At 42.4% G+C, this 14,018-nt stretch overlaps 1 protein-coding gene across 10 annotated transcripts in view; it reads right to left on the reverse strand.

Moving 5' to 3' along the window:
- The window catches only part of RPGR (retinitis pigmentosa GTPase regulator), a 283,854-nt gene that overhangs the window by 11,698 nt on the left and 258,138 nt on the right, over positions 1–14,018 (reverse strand). For 5 of the 10 annotated variants that reach the window (XM_021080795.1, XM_021080799.1, XM_021080793.1 and 2 more), the window contains 2 exons: positions 11,957–12,889; positions 286–453 (listed from right to left, as the gene is read on the reverse strand). In XM_021080795.1, coding sequence (XP_020936454.1) covers positions 286–453; positions 11,957–12,889 — 1,101 coding nt within the window. Of the gene's footprint in view, positions 1–285; positions 11,034–11,151; positions 12,890–14,018 lie in introns of all 10 variants that reach the window. The other 5 variants (XM_021080794.1, XM_021080798.1, XM_021080792.1 and 2 more) reach the window with 4 other exon arrangements.

Genomic DNA, 14,018 nt, shown 5'->3' on the forward strand with positions numbered 1-14,018 from the left:
CTTGTTGATTCGTTTCTCAACAGTGTACTATGCTGGCCCGTATCAATTGACTTCCACTCACGTGAGAAACAGAATGCTACCAAAAAGTGTGGAAAGAATGGTAGGGGAAAAAAGGGTACCTGAATGATAAATTTGTCAAAGCTTTTCCTATAGTACATGAATCAAGTTATTCATAGAAGTATTTCTGCTCTGCAAAGAAGATGGAATCTGACCTCTGCAGAGACCAGGGGACCTATTCACTCTCTCTTGGGCAGGCTCTCAGGATTTAAGCACATGTCATCATACCTTTTCAATGGCTGTCAATACCTTTTCAATTGATCTGTTGGGGGTTTCACTGTGGTCGTCTTTAGGAGCACTTTTATTATCTCCTATGGCTTTCTTCTTGTCTTCTAGACAGTCCTCCGTTTCCTCATCCACGTCTTCTGATTCTTCATGTTCTGAAGATTCCTGATCCTGTGAAAAAATTGATAATCAAGGAAGAATTAACATTTCCTTAAAAAAAGATTTGATATGGCTGCTATAAATAATTTATGCTATCTCAAAGAACACAACGACCATGAATTCAAATATTAGAGTCAAAGAAATAAAATACTGCATAATCCACGCAGCATATCGAGTTACTATATTACCAAGGATTTCACGCATGTTGTTCTACTTCAACATTTTCAACGACTAGGGTTCCCAGAGTTCTTTGTGCACCTATGGTAAAGTTAAAGTGGAAAAACAAAACGCTTTCTGGGCTGTCTCAAAAGAATGCTTGTGAATCTTAGAGAAGTTAAAAATCTTTCCATCTAGAGTAACATTATAACAATCACATCTATATATTATGTTCATTTTCCAAAACAAAGGGATTTAAAATCACTTTAGAAGTACAATTCAACAATATTCACAAGAGAAAGGTAACTATAATTACTTACACTCTGGGAAAAAGATAAAGGGCCATAGGCAGTTTAAATGGTCTGCTCTTAGTTACCTAAAGCAGATGGAAAGCTGAAGAGCGGCAGAATTTAGTCCATCTGGCTCCTGTCCAGCAAATCCAAATTATAAAACAGCCTGTCTATGGACTTGATACACTGGTAATAAATCATGTAATGCTTATTAAGTAAAGGCAGAAAATATTAGTTTTATCCTTTATTCTATATTGAGTTTTTTTTTTTTTCTTTTGCCATTTCATATTTTGGGTGGAATACTGCTTAGTTTTTGTCATTAGGAGACTGGACTCCTTATTGGATATTTTTCCTATGCTTTTCATTTATGTGTTTCACTAAAGGCATAACAACCCCTAAAATAGGTGACACAGTAAGTAATCTGTGCCATCCACTCTCTTGAAGAATGTTTTTACAAACTTCACCTTGGCCATATTTGCCTGAAGCCTTATGTGCCCTTTAAATCCCTTCAACACTGTAACCAGCTTCTCACAGTCACCTTCCTGGTGGCTATTCGGTTAAGGAGACGCCTGACACCCAAAAGAATCTTCATTGGGTAGTTTGAAAAGAATGCCCCTAATTATTAACTCACCTTTTTTTTTTTGGCAAAAATAAAAATGTGAGAGTTCAGGCTAGGGAAAGAATGTGTTTATATTTCACACCTTAGTAAAAGATACAAGTGGCATCCTCAGGCCAGTGGCACTAAGGCTATGGCCAGACAGCATTCCCACTGAGGACAAGCAATCCAGAAGTGAAGCCTTGAGATTTAAAAAAGAGTTTCAGAAGTTACTCTGGGCGAGCTGAACTTAGGTTAGTCAAGGTCATGAGGCACTGTGCACTTGGGAGGGGAATGCAGGAGAGGGGAACTTGGTACCAAGGTAGAGGGTTATATCAAAGGACGTGCTCCATGCTTAGGTTGGGTAGGGTTAACGACAAGATAGCTACCATTTACGAAGACCTTCTAAAGCTTTCTTTTTCTTCTGCATGATTTCCCCTCTAAGTGACTTAATATTATGGCTAGCCAGATGCACATTACAAGTAGCTAACATGATCAGAGATCATTTTACTTTGGAAGGGAATGGAAAGCAAGATTCCTAGATTGAAGACTTGGCCTGATATACACAGGTATTCATACATGTAAATATATGAAGGCCAACCAGAAAGACCAGAGCTCCTGGGACAGAGAATTTCACACTCTGCCCGTTTATCTCCCAGAGGAAGGGTCAGTGAGCTGTGTTCCATCAAAGTCCTCGTTACCCGTTACTCGGAGAGTTTGACTAATCTAGGACCTGTATCAACTCCAACTGTGCTCGTTGACCACGGTAGTAATGTATCTGTAGGATATCATGCCATTAAAAAAGAAACATGGAGTTTTATCTTACTTTAGAAATACACAAAACACTCATCTCTTAAAATGAGCTACAATTTCACTCAATAACAATCTATAACAATGAACTGTTGGAACTATATCATTTTCTAAGTTTGAGAAAGCTCTTAGAAAATGGCATTTGCGGTAGAAATCACATCATCAATTGGAGCATTTTGCACTTACTTAAGCACACTTAAAATTAATCTATGTACATCTGGACAACTACTTTAGATCACATACAGCACTTACCTTCAAACTGAAACAACTGAGGAGAGATTAGCAGTATACTGTCATTTTATAAAAAGAAAGGATAAAGTGTAAATACATTCTTGCACCAGAAGCACAGAAGATGGAAAGAAGTGGTCTGGAGGAGTCAGTGGAAATGCTTCTTGTGGTAGGACCTCAGTGGAGAAATGCCCGGGCCTGGCTCCCACAAACGGAGCCTTGTCTCACTGGTCAGACCCAGCACAGGGAGCTACAGTCTTTGGCCTGGGCCAGGGCAGCACTTTTTACATTTCTTATAGGAAATATCAAGAAACTAACTTTTCTTCATGAGGCTTCAGTCTCCCTCAGAATACGATTACACTGCCTGCTTTACAGACTAGAGACTGCTATCACAAGTTGGCCTAGCGGTAACCCTTGGAGGGGGACGGGAAATGGCGGGAAGAGGGCTAAAGGAGTTTCTAGGGAGCTGATGCTCTGCTCTTCCTTGATCTGGGTGTTGAGTATATGAGTGTGTTCAGTTTGTGGAAAATACATGGAGCTATACACGTATGAGATATATACTTGTCTGTACATATCTTCCAAAGAGGTTTTTCTTAAGTCAAAAAAAGGACTACAAAGCATCAAATTTTGTGTTACAATTCTGGATTTATGACATGCCTCAGTGTCATACAGGGGAGAACATATTTTCCAAATAGTTTAAAAGAGCACAAAACTTTATATCTAAGTCATACCAAGTAGGAAAGTAAATATTTTGAAATCTCAATTTTGAGATCTTTTTTTTTTAGGACAAGAAGCATTAACATACAAGTTCATGTTTTAACTACAGTAGAAATTACTGAGGTAGGAGTAGAGAGTAGGAAGGGCATTAGCTACAAAGACCTAAACATGGTTTTCCAAGCTGTGCTCCACTGTTCATGGCCTGAACCAGGCACCCACTTAATGTACTTTGCAGTCTAACTGCAAAATGCAAAAATGACCCTAGCAACACCTACCTGGGAGGGTTTGTATAGAGATGAAAAATATTGTTTACAGAGAAGATAACATGAGCAAACAATAAGTATTTGTATAGAGATAGACATGATTTTGGAAAGGCCACTCTATAAAAAGTAAGATAGAATCCCTGGTGTGCATTGAGAACGGTCCAAAAACAAGAAGCTGGGACACTTTTTGCCATGTCCCAGATCTTATTGCAAGAAAATAGTTCATTTAAAGTGCACACTCCTTTGCTCTACCCTCTTGTATGCATCCCCTTCTTCTCTGCCAGGCATCTGGCAGCCAGAGCAAGCAAGGGAAGAAGGTGGATGCCTGTCAGGAGCAGTCCCGGGACAACAGGAAAGTGGAGGGTGGCCTCACCTGGGCCACAGGGCATGATGCTCCCAGACCCTCAGGTTTCCCAAAAGAAGTCTGAAAAACTTTTGTAATGTAAAATCTCCTGTTATTGCAATATTGGCATCTGATTCAAATGTTTAAAAAATCACTATGTACACCAAACAAAATAAGTCTTCAGGCTGGACTGCACCCAGTTGTGGCTTCCCAATTCTTCCCTTCTAATGACATTACTTTATAACCTCTAAATTTTCCCTTCTTTTTACGTGCCAATCCCTTACTTCATTCCTAATCCTCTATTTCCTTCCTTCCTTCCTTTTTTTGCTTTTTAGGGCTGCACCAGCGGCATATGGAGGTTCCCAGGCTAGGGGTCTAATTGGAGCTACAGCTGCTGGCCTATACCACAGCCACAGCAACACCAGATCCGAGCCGCATCTTCGACCTACACTACGGCTCACAGCAACGCTGGATTCTTAGCCTACTGAGAGAGGCCAGGGATCGAACCTGCATCCTCATGGACACTAGTCGGGTTTGTTAACCACTGAGCCACGAAGGGAACTCCCTTAATCCTCTGTTTTCACTACCCAATATATTACAGGTTGACTCTGATAAGTGGCCTGCAAAACTGAATGCAGCGCTCAGAGTACTGACCATCTTGCCGGTACAGTTTCATTCTCATCTTCAGTTTTAGTCTATTATTCCCCCCACCCCTTTTTCACTAGAAAATTTACCTTCCTCTTTATCTTAAACAAATGCAGGATACATGGTTACATTTTGCATGTCAATGATTTTTTTTTACTATGTGATAAAAACATTAACATATAGAGGGAAATCTGTGGTCCTGTGATAGCACTAATATCTAAATCTCCGGCTAACCAAGTGAGTGCCATTAGCCTTGCATCACGGTTCAAATGCGGAGGGGCAGCATTTGACTCATGTACGGTGTCTAGTGGTAGTTTCACTCTAGCCCATATTTAAGGGTTATCATTATTGTAATCCATTCCATTCCCATGGATCTACTTCCTTAAGCTAAAATGGGGGGTTGCTATGTCATCTTTAAACAAAAGTAGGGTTCACAGGCACATGAAACAAAACTCATGCATGTCAGTGACATAAGAGATTCATGAGGGTAGCACTATACCTGGCTTGATGTGATCACAGGGGGTAATTAAAGTGATACAGATTAGTGTTTGCTGAGTACCCATAATGTGTTCCAGGTGTTAACTAATTTAATTATCAAAAGACTCCACCCCTTCCTTTCTAAAAGAGGGACATAAGACTCAGAAAAGTTAAAAACAAAACAAAACAAAACTTTTCCAGGTGTCCACTCAGCTAGTCAGTGAAGGGCCGGGTCTGGAACTCAGGACCACTGGACTACAGAGCCCGTGCTCTGCACCAACTCTGCCCAAATAATCTGAAGACCATAATGGGCTGCCAACGAAGTTATTTTTGCCCCTCCCCAACTGATATTTAAAGCATTGCAGACTCTTGTTGATAAGCGTACTTCAGAAATATCCTATTCTTAACATATCATCGTATATAGTAACAGTAAATAAAAATTTAGAATTTTTTTTCTCCCCAGAGCACCAAAGTCTCTGAAACATACATCTCCCTTCCTATATTGAGCAGTATGCTAGTAGCACTCTTTGATACTACTTTCTTAACATCTAATTCTGAATCTCTTTCTCTGCAAAGCAGATTTCTGGAGTTCACTCTTTCAGGCAACGTGGGCTCTGCCCGAAGCCCTTTCTGCAGCCCTCTACTGCTCCTTCCTCGGCTCTTGGGGCCCCTGTTTCCTAGAAGGTGTTCCTACCCTCCCTCCTTTTCAGACTTCCCTTTCTCAACCTCCCTTTACCTACTGATGTTTCCCTGAGTTCTCTCTTCAGTTCTCTTTTCACATTATGAATGTGGCCTGTCATTCAAATCCGCAGTTGTAACCTACATTTATAAGCCAGTGATCTCAGTGAACTCAGCAATCTTTCCTGAGCTCCAGTCCCAGATATGTATCTGCCTGGTGAACATCTCCTGGATCAAGAGGCCCCAAGCAATCTCCCCAGCTGGCCCCTACTCCACTGTTCTCAGCCTTCACTGATTGAATGGCACGCTTTCTACCCAATTCTCCAAGCAAGAAACAAGAAAAGCTTGGCTTTTTCCCTCCTTCCAAGCTCCATATCTTTACTAAGTCCTCCAATTCTATCTCTAAATCTTTCTCAGTAATATACGTCCCCAGCTCCCCATCCCACTGTCCTAGTCCAGCCCTAGTTCAGTCTCTGCCTAGTCTACCCTAATTACCTTCGGACTGGTCCTTGAGTCTGGTCCGGTTCCCTTCCAATCCACCCTCCACATTGCTGCCAGAACGATGCTACAAAAGCCCAAGTGTGCTCATTTTTCTCTTGTTGAACACCTTTAAAAAACACAGAAGGTCCCGTGCCTCTCTATCCAGACCAAAGGAAACTCTAGGCTGCAGTCACCCTGAAACACTCTCACGGCTCCCGTCAGCCTGGCTCCCATCGCCCTGCCCCCTCTTCACCTAGGTATGTTTTTTTGGTCATGACTCAGTTCACATTTCACCATCACTCCCTGGAAGCCTTTTCCTCGTCTTTCCCAGGGGCAGCTAAAGTGCCACTCCCGAAGGACTCTCTTGTACTGGTGCATTTTCTGGTCTGCCTAGAGAAATCGCCAAGAGTTCCTAGAGATCAAGAGCCACATCTTACTCTGCATAGCCAAGGTACAAAATGATTTTCTTCTTATTAATTAAGAGATTTCATGGAGGAAAGCCATAGATTTGCTTTCCTATCATATTGTTATCTTTGGGCAGTCTTGGTTAAAAACATGGGAGTATTGGGAAAGAAAAAGGCACTGATAAGCAACAATAAGGCAAAATCATAAGAACGCTTTTTTTTTTTTTTGGCTGCACCTGCTGCATGTAGAAGTTCCTGGACTAGGGATCAAGGTTGCACCACAGCAGTGACCTGAGCCCCAGCTGTGACAACATCAGATCCTTAACCTACTAGGCCACCTACCAGGGAAGTCCATAGAAACTCTTTTTACCTGGTGTTCTTGCAAGAAAGCTGTATCTAACTAACCTCTGATAGGTTAGAGGGCCACAGGCGGTTTACTGTAAGCAGCCCTCACCTCTACCTGATTTGAGGAAGCTTCTGTCCTCTTCTAGGTGCTCAATACATAAATATTTGTTGAATGAATAGTATATATCAAATATTAAGTTATGCATCAGGTATTGGGCACATAAAACCACATTTAACTTTTACAGTAGAAGGAATTACAGCACCTTCCTCCATGGAAACATTTTTTTAAATTTTCTTTTTAATGTGCATGTATATAACAAACTTATCTCTACAGTGATATAACAGAAAACGTTTCAAGTGCACTCACCTGGAGTGCTGCTGGCCAGCAGCAGATGTTTCTGTGGTACTCCTTGGGGGCTTACCTGATTTTTCTGCCAGAGTCCTCATCTGAAACTGTAACTCAATGGATTCTACGTACAAAACTCACATTTGCCTCAGAAATGATCAGCAAAAGCTTGATCAACCAAGCAGATGGGGACAACAAAGGAACCAGTTATTTCGATCTACTTTACCAAGTATTAATTCAGGTCTCAAAATGACTAGGCTAGTGTTCTTCTGACCAGAGCACAGGCCTGCATGAATTACTGTTTCTAAAAGAGCATAACAAAATTTTTTTTTTGGCCAGGGAAATGTGAAGAAATGGGTAAGAATTGCTTTTTACAAATGGTTACCTGGACCAGTTCAAATCCTGAGAGGGACATATCTTAAGAACATCGTATCAGAGTTCCTGCTGTGGTACAAAGGGATCTGAGGCATTTCTGGAGCACTGGAACGCAGGTTCGACCCCCGGCCTGGCACGTGGGTTAAGGATCCGGCATTGTTGCAGCTACAGCACAGGGTGCAACTGTGGCTCGGATCTGATCCCCGGCCCGGGAACTGCATATGCTGTGGGGCCGCCGAAAATGAAAAAAGAAAAAAAAAAATGACTTGTTTGACGTTCCTGTCGTGGCTCGGCGGGTTAAGAACCCAACTAGTATCCATGAGGATGAGGGTTGGCTCCCTGGCCGCATTCAGTGGGTTAAGGATCTGGCAACAAGCTGCAGCACGGGTTGAGGATGTAGCTCGGATCTGGTATTGCTATGGCTGTGGCCAGGCTGGCGGCTATGGCTCCCATTCAACCCCTAGCCTGGGAACTTCCATATGCCGAGGGTGTGGCCCTAAAAGGCCAAAAAGAAAAAAAAAGAAAGAAAAGAAAGAACATCGTATCAGTATTGCTGGCTGATTATTTTTTTAGTGGAAGATGAAGGCCCACACCTTTCATGTTAGTGACTTGAGTTGAAGAGTTTCTCATCTCCTTGGAGGTTCTTCCTTTATAAACCCCACTTCTGTCATCCATCTTATTTAATCTTAAATCTACTTTTTTTTGTGGGGGGGGAGCCATGCCTGCGGCATGCAGAAGTCAGGGATCAAACCTGCACCACAGCAGCAATCCAAGCCCTTTCAGTGACAATGCTGGATCCTTAACCCGCTGCGCCACAAGAGAACTCCTTAAGTATACTTTTTTTTTTATGGCTCCACCCTTGGCATACGGAGGTTCCCAGGCCAGGGATCGAATCTGAGGCGCAAATGTGATGTACACCAGTTTCGACAATGGTGGATCCTTTAACCCACTGCGCCAGCCAGGGATTGAATCCCCACTGCCACAGAGACAACGCCAGATCCTTAACCTGCTTGACCACAGCAGGAACTCCTCAAGTAAGGCTACTATTGAAATACCCATGTTTTGCACTAGAACTAACAACAAAGCACATACACTTTAATGAAAGTATTAATTCAATTCTATTAACTTTAATGAATGTGGTAGAATTTGGTAGAACACCGCAATGCAAATCAGCATATTTGGCTAGCCAGGGGAAGCTACTCAAGAGCCTTGCAGCTAAGACAAGATTTATAACTGCTCCTCGGAATGTCTTCACTTACTATCCTAGTCCTTCTCCTCATATTCTCATTCATGGAAAATCAAACGTGCAAAGAATTCAACTACACAAAAGTTCCAGGAAGTTTACCATCAAAATCCTCCCTGATAAAATGAAATATAAGAGATCCCTTGTGTCCAAGATGTAGAAGGGACTGGGAAAGGAAAGCTATGAATAATGGCCAATCAAACTCGCTGCATTGTATACAACAGAATTACTCTCCTGGAAATCTAGCCTTTCTAAAATTCAGTTTAGTTTTTCTTTTCACAAACAACTACTGATTGTAAACATTTAATTTTTTATTTTACTTGAAGCATTGTGACAAGCAGCAAACAGAGAATTACAGAAGAGTGAATGAATACACTGAAGGTACGAAACAGACACTGGGAATGACAGTACTAAGAATGACAGTCTGGCAGTAGAGGGAAAGCTCAGAAATTATGGGAGTTCAGAAATACAGAATTACAGAAGACAAGAGACATTAAAGCTGTCATAACTCTGTAAGAGCAAGGAATGTTTTACAGAAAACTAGATTAAATGTAACGTATAATTTTTCTTCCTTAAAATTTTTTTCTCATGCAAATAGCAAACACGTTGGAATCTAAGAGTTATTACAAAGGGCTATAGTTATCATAACATCTAATCTATTCCATTGTACAGATGAGGAAACTGAGGCCCAATGAGTAGCTCTGCCTGGCCAATATTTAGTTTTTCTTAATTCTACAATGTACATTTATCTTCATTTTCATTAGATATTCTGTCATTTACCAAACAGTAACTAAAAGAGGTATCACTTTGTAGATTGTTGCAAAAAAGACACATAAAAGGTAAAAAGTAGTATTTTTAAAAAACGTGACTTCCTCATTTTAGCCTTAGAATACCACCCATTATTATAAAATTATTCTATGCAATAGGCAAATTGTAATCACAGACTGAAAAAAGTAGGCTAACATATAAGAAATTAGATGTTTTCATAACCCTAAAGATCTATGCCATTTTTAAAGGGACTTATTCGCACACACAAAGTACTTTTACAATAGACTCCTGTTTCCTAATGAGGAGGTCCTTAATGAGGAATTATAACACTAGATGCTATGACCTTTTGATATTTTCTAGTTATATAGTTATAATATCGGGGAAAATACACTAAAATATTAGTTTAAGAGGAGCCAAAATTTACCAGTGCCTCAAGTTATCGTTTATCGGTTGTTACTGTACCACATGTAAAGTAACTGTGACATACAATTGATTTAACAGAATGAGTGCCTATTACACATAAGGTGTTCACAGTGTTTGGCTGGACACAATCATGTCAAATTTAAAGGTTGTTACTTCAATTCCAAATAATGTGGTAATACATTATTCCAGAATTTTTTGGAACCTGGCGGCCCATTTTCTAAAAGCTGTTTGGCCTGCACTGGCCTTTGGAGCCTCTGCGCTTGATGCTCTTTGCCCTTTCCCTCTCTATTAGAAATACGCTTTTTTGAATATGTTTTGCCTTTGTCATATTTCGCAGATTCTCTGATTTTGCTCGCTTTTTTGGATTCTCTTCCTCCACCCTGACCTCCCTGCCTTTCACCTTCTGCATTGCCTGTCTCCTGGTACTTCCCGGTCTCGTCCTTATCCTCCTCCTCCTCTTCCTCCTCCTCTTCTCTCCTCTTTTCTTCCTCTTTCCTCTCCCCTACATCCCTCTCCTTTTCCCTTGCCCTGCCTCCCCCCTCCCCTTCCTCCTCCTCCCCCTCTCCTTCTTCCTCTTCTCCTTCCCCCTCCCCTTCTCCTTCTTCTCCTCCCCCCTGTTCTTCCTCCTCTCCTTCACCCTCTTCCTCTTCTCCTCCCTCTTCTTCTTCCTCCTGTCCTCCTTCTTCTTCTCCTCCTTCTTCCTCTCCTTCTTGTTCCTCCTCTTCCTCTCCTCCCCCATCTCCTTCCTCCTCCTCCCCCTCTCCTTCCTGCCCTTCCTCCCCTCCCTCTTCTTCTTCCCCCTCCTCTTCCTGCCCCTCCCCATCTCCTTCCTCCTCTTCCTCCTCTCCTTCCTGCCCCTCATCTCTTTCCCCCTCTTCTTCTTCCTCTTCTCCCTCTCCTTCCTGCCCCTCCCCATTTTCTTCCTCCTCTCCCCCCTCCCCTTCCTGCCCCTCCCCATCTCCCTCCTCCTCTCCCCCCTCCCCTTCCTGCCCCTCCCCATCTCCTTGTTCCTCTCCCCCTCCTCTTCCTGCCCCTCCCCATCTCCCTCCTCCTCTCCCCCTCCCCTTCCTGCCCCTCCCCATCTCCTTGTTCTTCTTCCCCCTCTCCTTCCTGCCCCTCCCCATCTCCTTCCTCCTCTCCTTCCTGCCCCTCATCTCTTTCCTCCTCTTCTTCTTCCCCTTCTCCCTCTCCTTCCTGCCCCTCCCCATCTCCTTCCTCCTCTTCCTCCTCTCCTTCCTGCCCCTCCCCATCTCCTTCCTCTTCTCCCCCCTCTCCCTCCTGCCTCTCCCCATCTCCTTCCTCTTCTTCCCCCTCTCCTTCCTGCCCCTCCCCATCTCCTTCCTCTTCTTCCCCCTCTCCTTCCTGCCCCTCCCCATCTCCCTCCTCCTCTCCCCCCTCCCCTTCCTGCCCCTCCCCATCTCCTTCCTCTTCTCCCTCCTCTCCTTCCTGTCCCTCCCCATCTCCTTCCTCTTCTCCCCCCTCTCCTTCCTGCCCTTCCCCATGTCCTTCCTCTTCTCCTCCCTCTCCTTCCCGCTCCTCCCCCTCTTCTACCTCCTCGCCCTCCCCCTCCTGCTCTTCCTCCCCCTCCTCCTCCTCTTCTTCACCTTCTCCCTCCTCTTCCTCCCCGCCTTCTTCTTCTTCTCTTCTGTCCCTTCCTTGCTCCTCCTCTTCCCCTTCTTTCATCCCTTTGTTTCTTTCCTTCTGACGGCCTTGTTCCCTCTCCTTTTGCTCCCGTTCCTTCTCCTCTTCTAGGTCTTTCTCTCCACTACCCAGCCTCTCTGTTTCTTCTTCTCCTTTGCCTTTCTCCTCCTCCCCCTCCTCACTTCGCCTCACTTCTACTCCTGAATTACCCTCCTTCCTGATTCCCTCACCTTCACCTTCAGGCGAGAGCTCTGTCTCTCCCCCTGGCTTTCCCTCGTCTTCACTCACCTCTGGTCTGTCTGAAAGGTCATCTGACAGGAGCTCTGCTTCCTCCTCCTCATTTGCCTCTCTCTCTTGCTCCTCTACTCCATTTCCTTCCAAGTCAGCTTCTTCTTCCTGCTCCTCTGGGATCTCTGACAAGTGGTCACACTTAAAATCATATTTTGCCATAAATTTGGGCATTGTGGGTTCAGTCTCTTCCTCATGGATTTGTTCAATACATTTTCTGCTATACCACAAATTTTGGTCAGTTTCCACTTCATCATCCTCTTTCTCTCCATTGCTAAATTCTATTGACTCAGGCTGCTCGAATCCATCAGCTGTGCCCTGCTGACTTGCACTCTCACCTTCCAAGCAACTGTCTGGCTCCTCTACAGATTCTCTTTCACTGTCAAAGCTCATATCTTGCTTGTTCCTTTTACTTTCCTTAACAAGTTTTTCATTTTCTTCATTCTCAACATTCATGTCTCTATTTGGTAAGTTGTCAAAGAATGTATCAACATTTTGTCTATGCTCTTCACTTTCTCTTATTTCCTTCGGATCTGTCACTTTCGCCAGATCAGTTTCCTTCTCAGAGACTATTTCTTCTGCTTCTGAATCTTTCTGATTTTGTCCTCCATCATTTTCCTTTTCTATTTCCTCACTACCAAGAGGATAGACACCAGGTTTATTTTCACATCTAAACATCCCTTTTTGTGAACTCTCTGCACCACTGGCGTTGGCCTGAGGCTTACGTTGGCCTGAGTCACTACCTACGTCCTCATCTGCAAATGCATCCATAGTCATAGCTGCTTGCATCACGTACACTCCTTGTGCCAAAAGTTGTTTATATGCTCTCCCTTCGTTCATTTTTGGGGATATCTCTTCACTTTCACATTCATTACTACCAACATTTTCAGTATAAGCTGTATGCTGCGTCAGCTTCTCAATTGTTTCTTGGTTCTGTAAATTTTTTGAAGTAATCGTCATACTACTATTAATCGACAAAGGTAACTTATCCACTACAAAATACTGCCAAGATTTTACATTATTATAGGTTTCACTAAGAGAATAAAAATGCCCAGTTTCACCAGACATTTTGCTCAGATTTTGTTTTCTTTGGGGATAATTTATGCCACTCTTTAAGTGTGTGGAACATCAAATCTTGATCTAGTAACATGTATCTGCGTTTAACTTTCAAATTTACCACCTGCCTTAATTTTGCTTTAATTAGTCACAGTACCATCAATATTGATTCTCCGCCCCTTGTGTTAATCTGAATCAATTCTTAAATATATTTCTAGACTGATTTTGCAAAACACTGCTAAAAAAATGCACACTTTTCTTTCTGTCTGTCTTCTTTCTTCTTTTCTTTTTTGCTTTTTAGGGCTATACCCGCGGCATAAGGAGGTTCCTGGGCTAGGGGTCGAATCGGAGCTGTAGCCACCGGCCTACACCACAGCCACAGCCACGCCAGGTCCGAGCCGCGTCTGTGACCTACACCACAGCTCACGGCAACACCGGATCCTTAACCCACGGAGCAAGGCCAGGGATCAAACCCATGCCATGTGAGTGACAATGCTGGATCTTTAACTGCTAGGCCACCAGGGAACTCTTTGGTCTTTTGAGTCCATGAAATTCACAAAATTAAAGAAAATAAATGAAAACAAAGTTTTCAAACACTTGAAATAATGAATAGCTTATTTCTAGAAGAAAAAACTGAAATAACTATACATGAAATGTTTTTATTGATACACTTAGTAATGAATATATGTTTTTCCTAAACAAAATCTTTAAAGTTTTCAAATTTTTGACCCTCTTCCTTTTACCTACTATATTCTTTAATTATAATAATTTGCATTCATGAAAAATTAAGTATGAGAAAAATGTACTTAATGTAAAATATAAGATTTTATAAAACCTTTATAAACTTTTATAAAAAACTTACATAATGAAACATTGAGATTTTAATGATCATCACAAAATATTAAATTAACTGCTTGCTGGGCAAAATAAGGCAAAAATCATATTGTTGACCTAAATTCTACAAGCTAATGGAATGAAACAGATGATGAGTTTGGGTCTCTAGATA

Source organism: Sus scrofa, chromosome X (assembly GCF_000003025.6).
Source record: "Sus scrofa isolate TJ Tabasco breed Duroc chromosome X, Sscrofa11.1, whole genome shotgun sequence".
NCBI classification, from domain to species: domain Eukaryota; kingdom Metazoa; phylum Chordata; class Mammalia; order Artiodactyla; family Suidae; genus Sus; species Sus scrofa.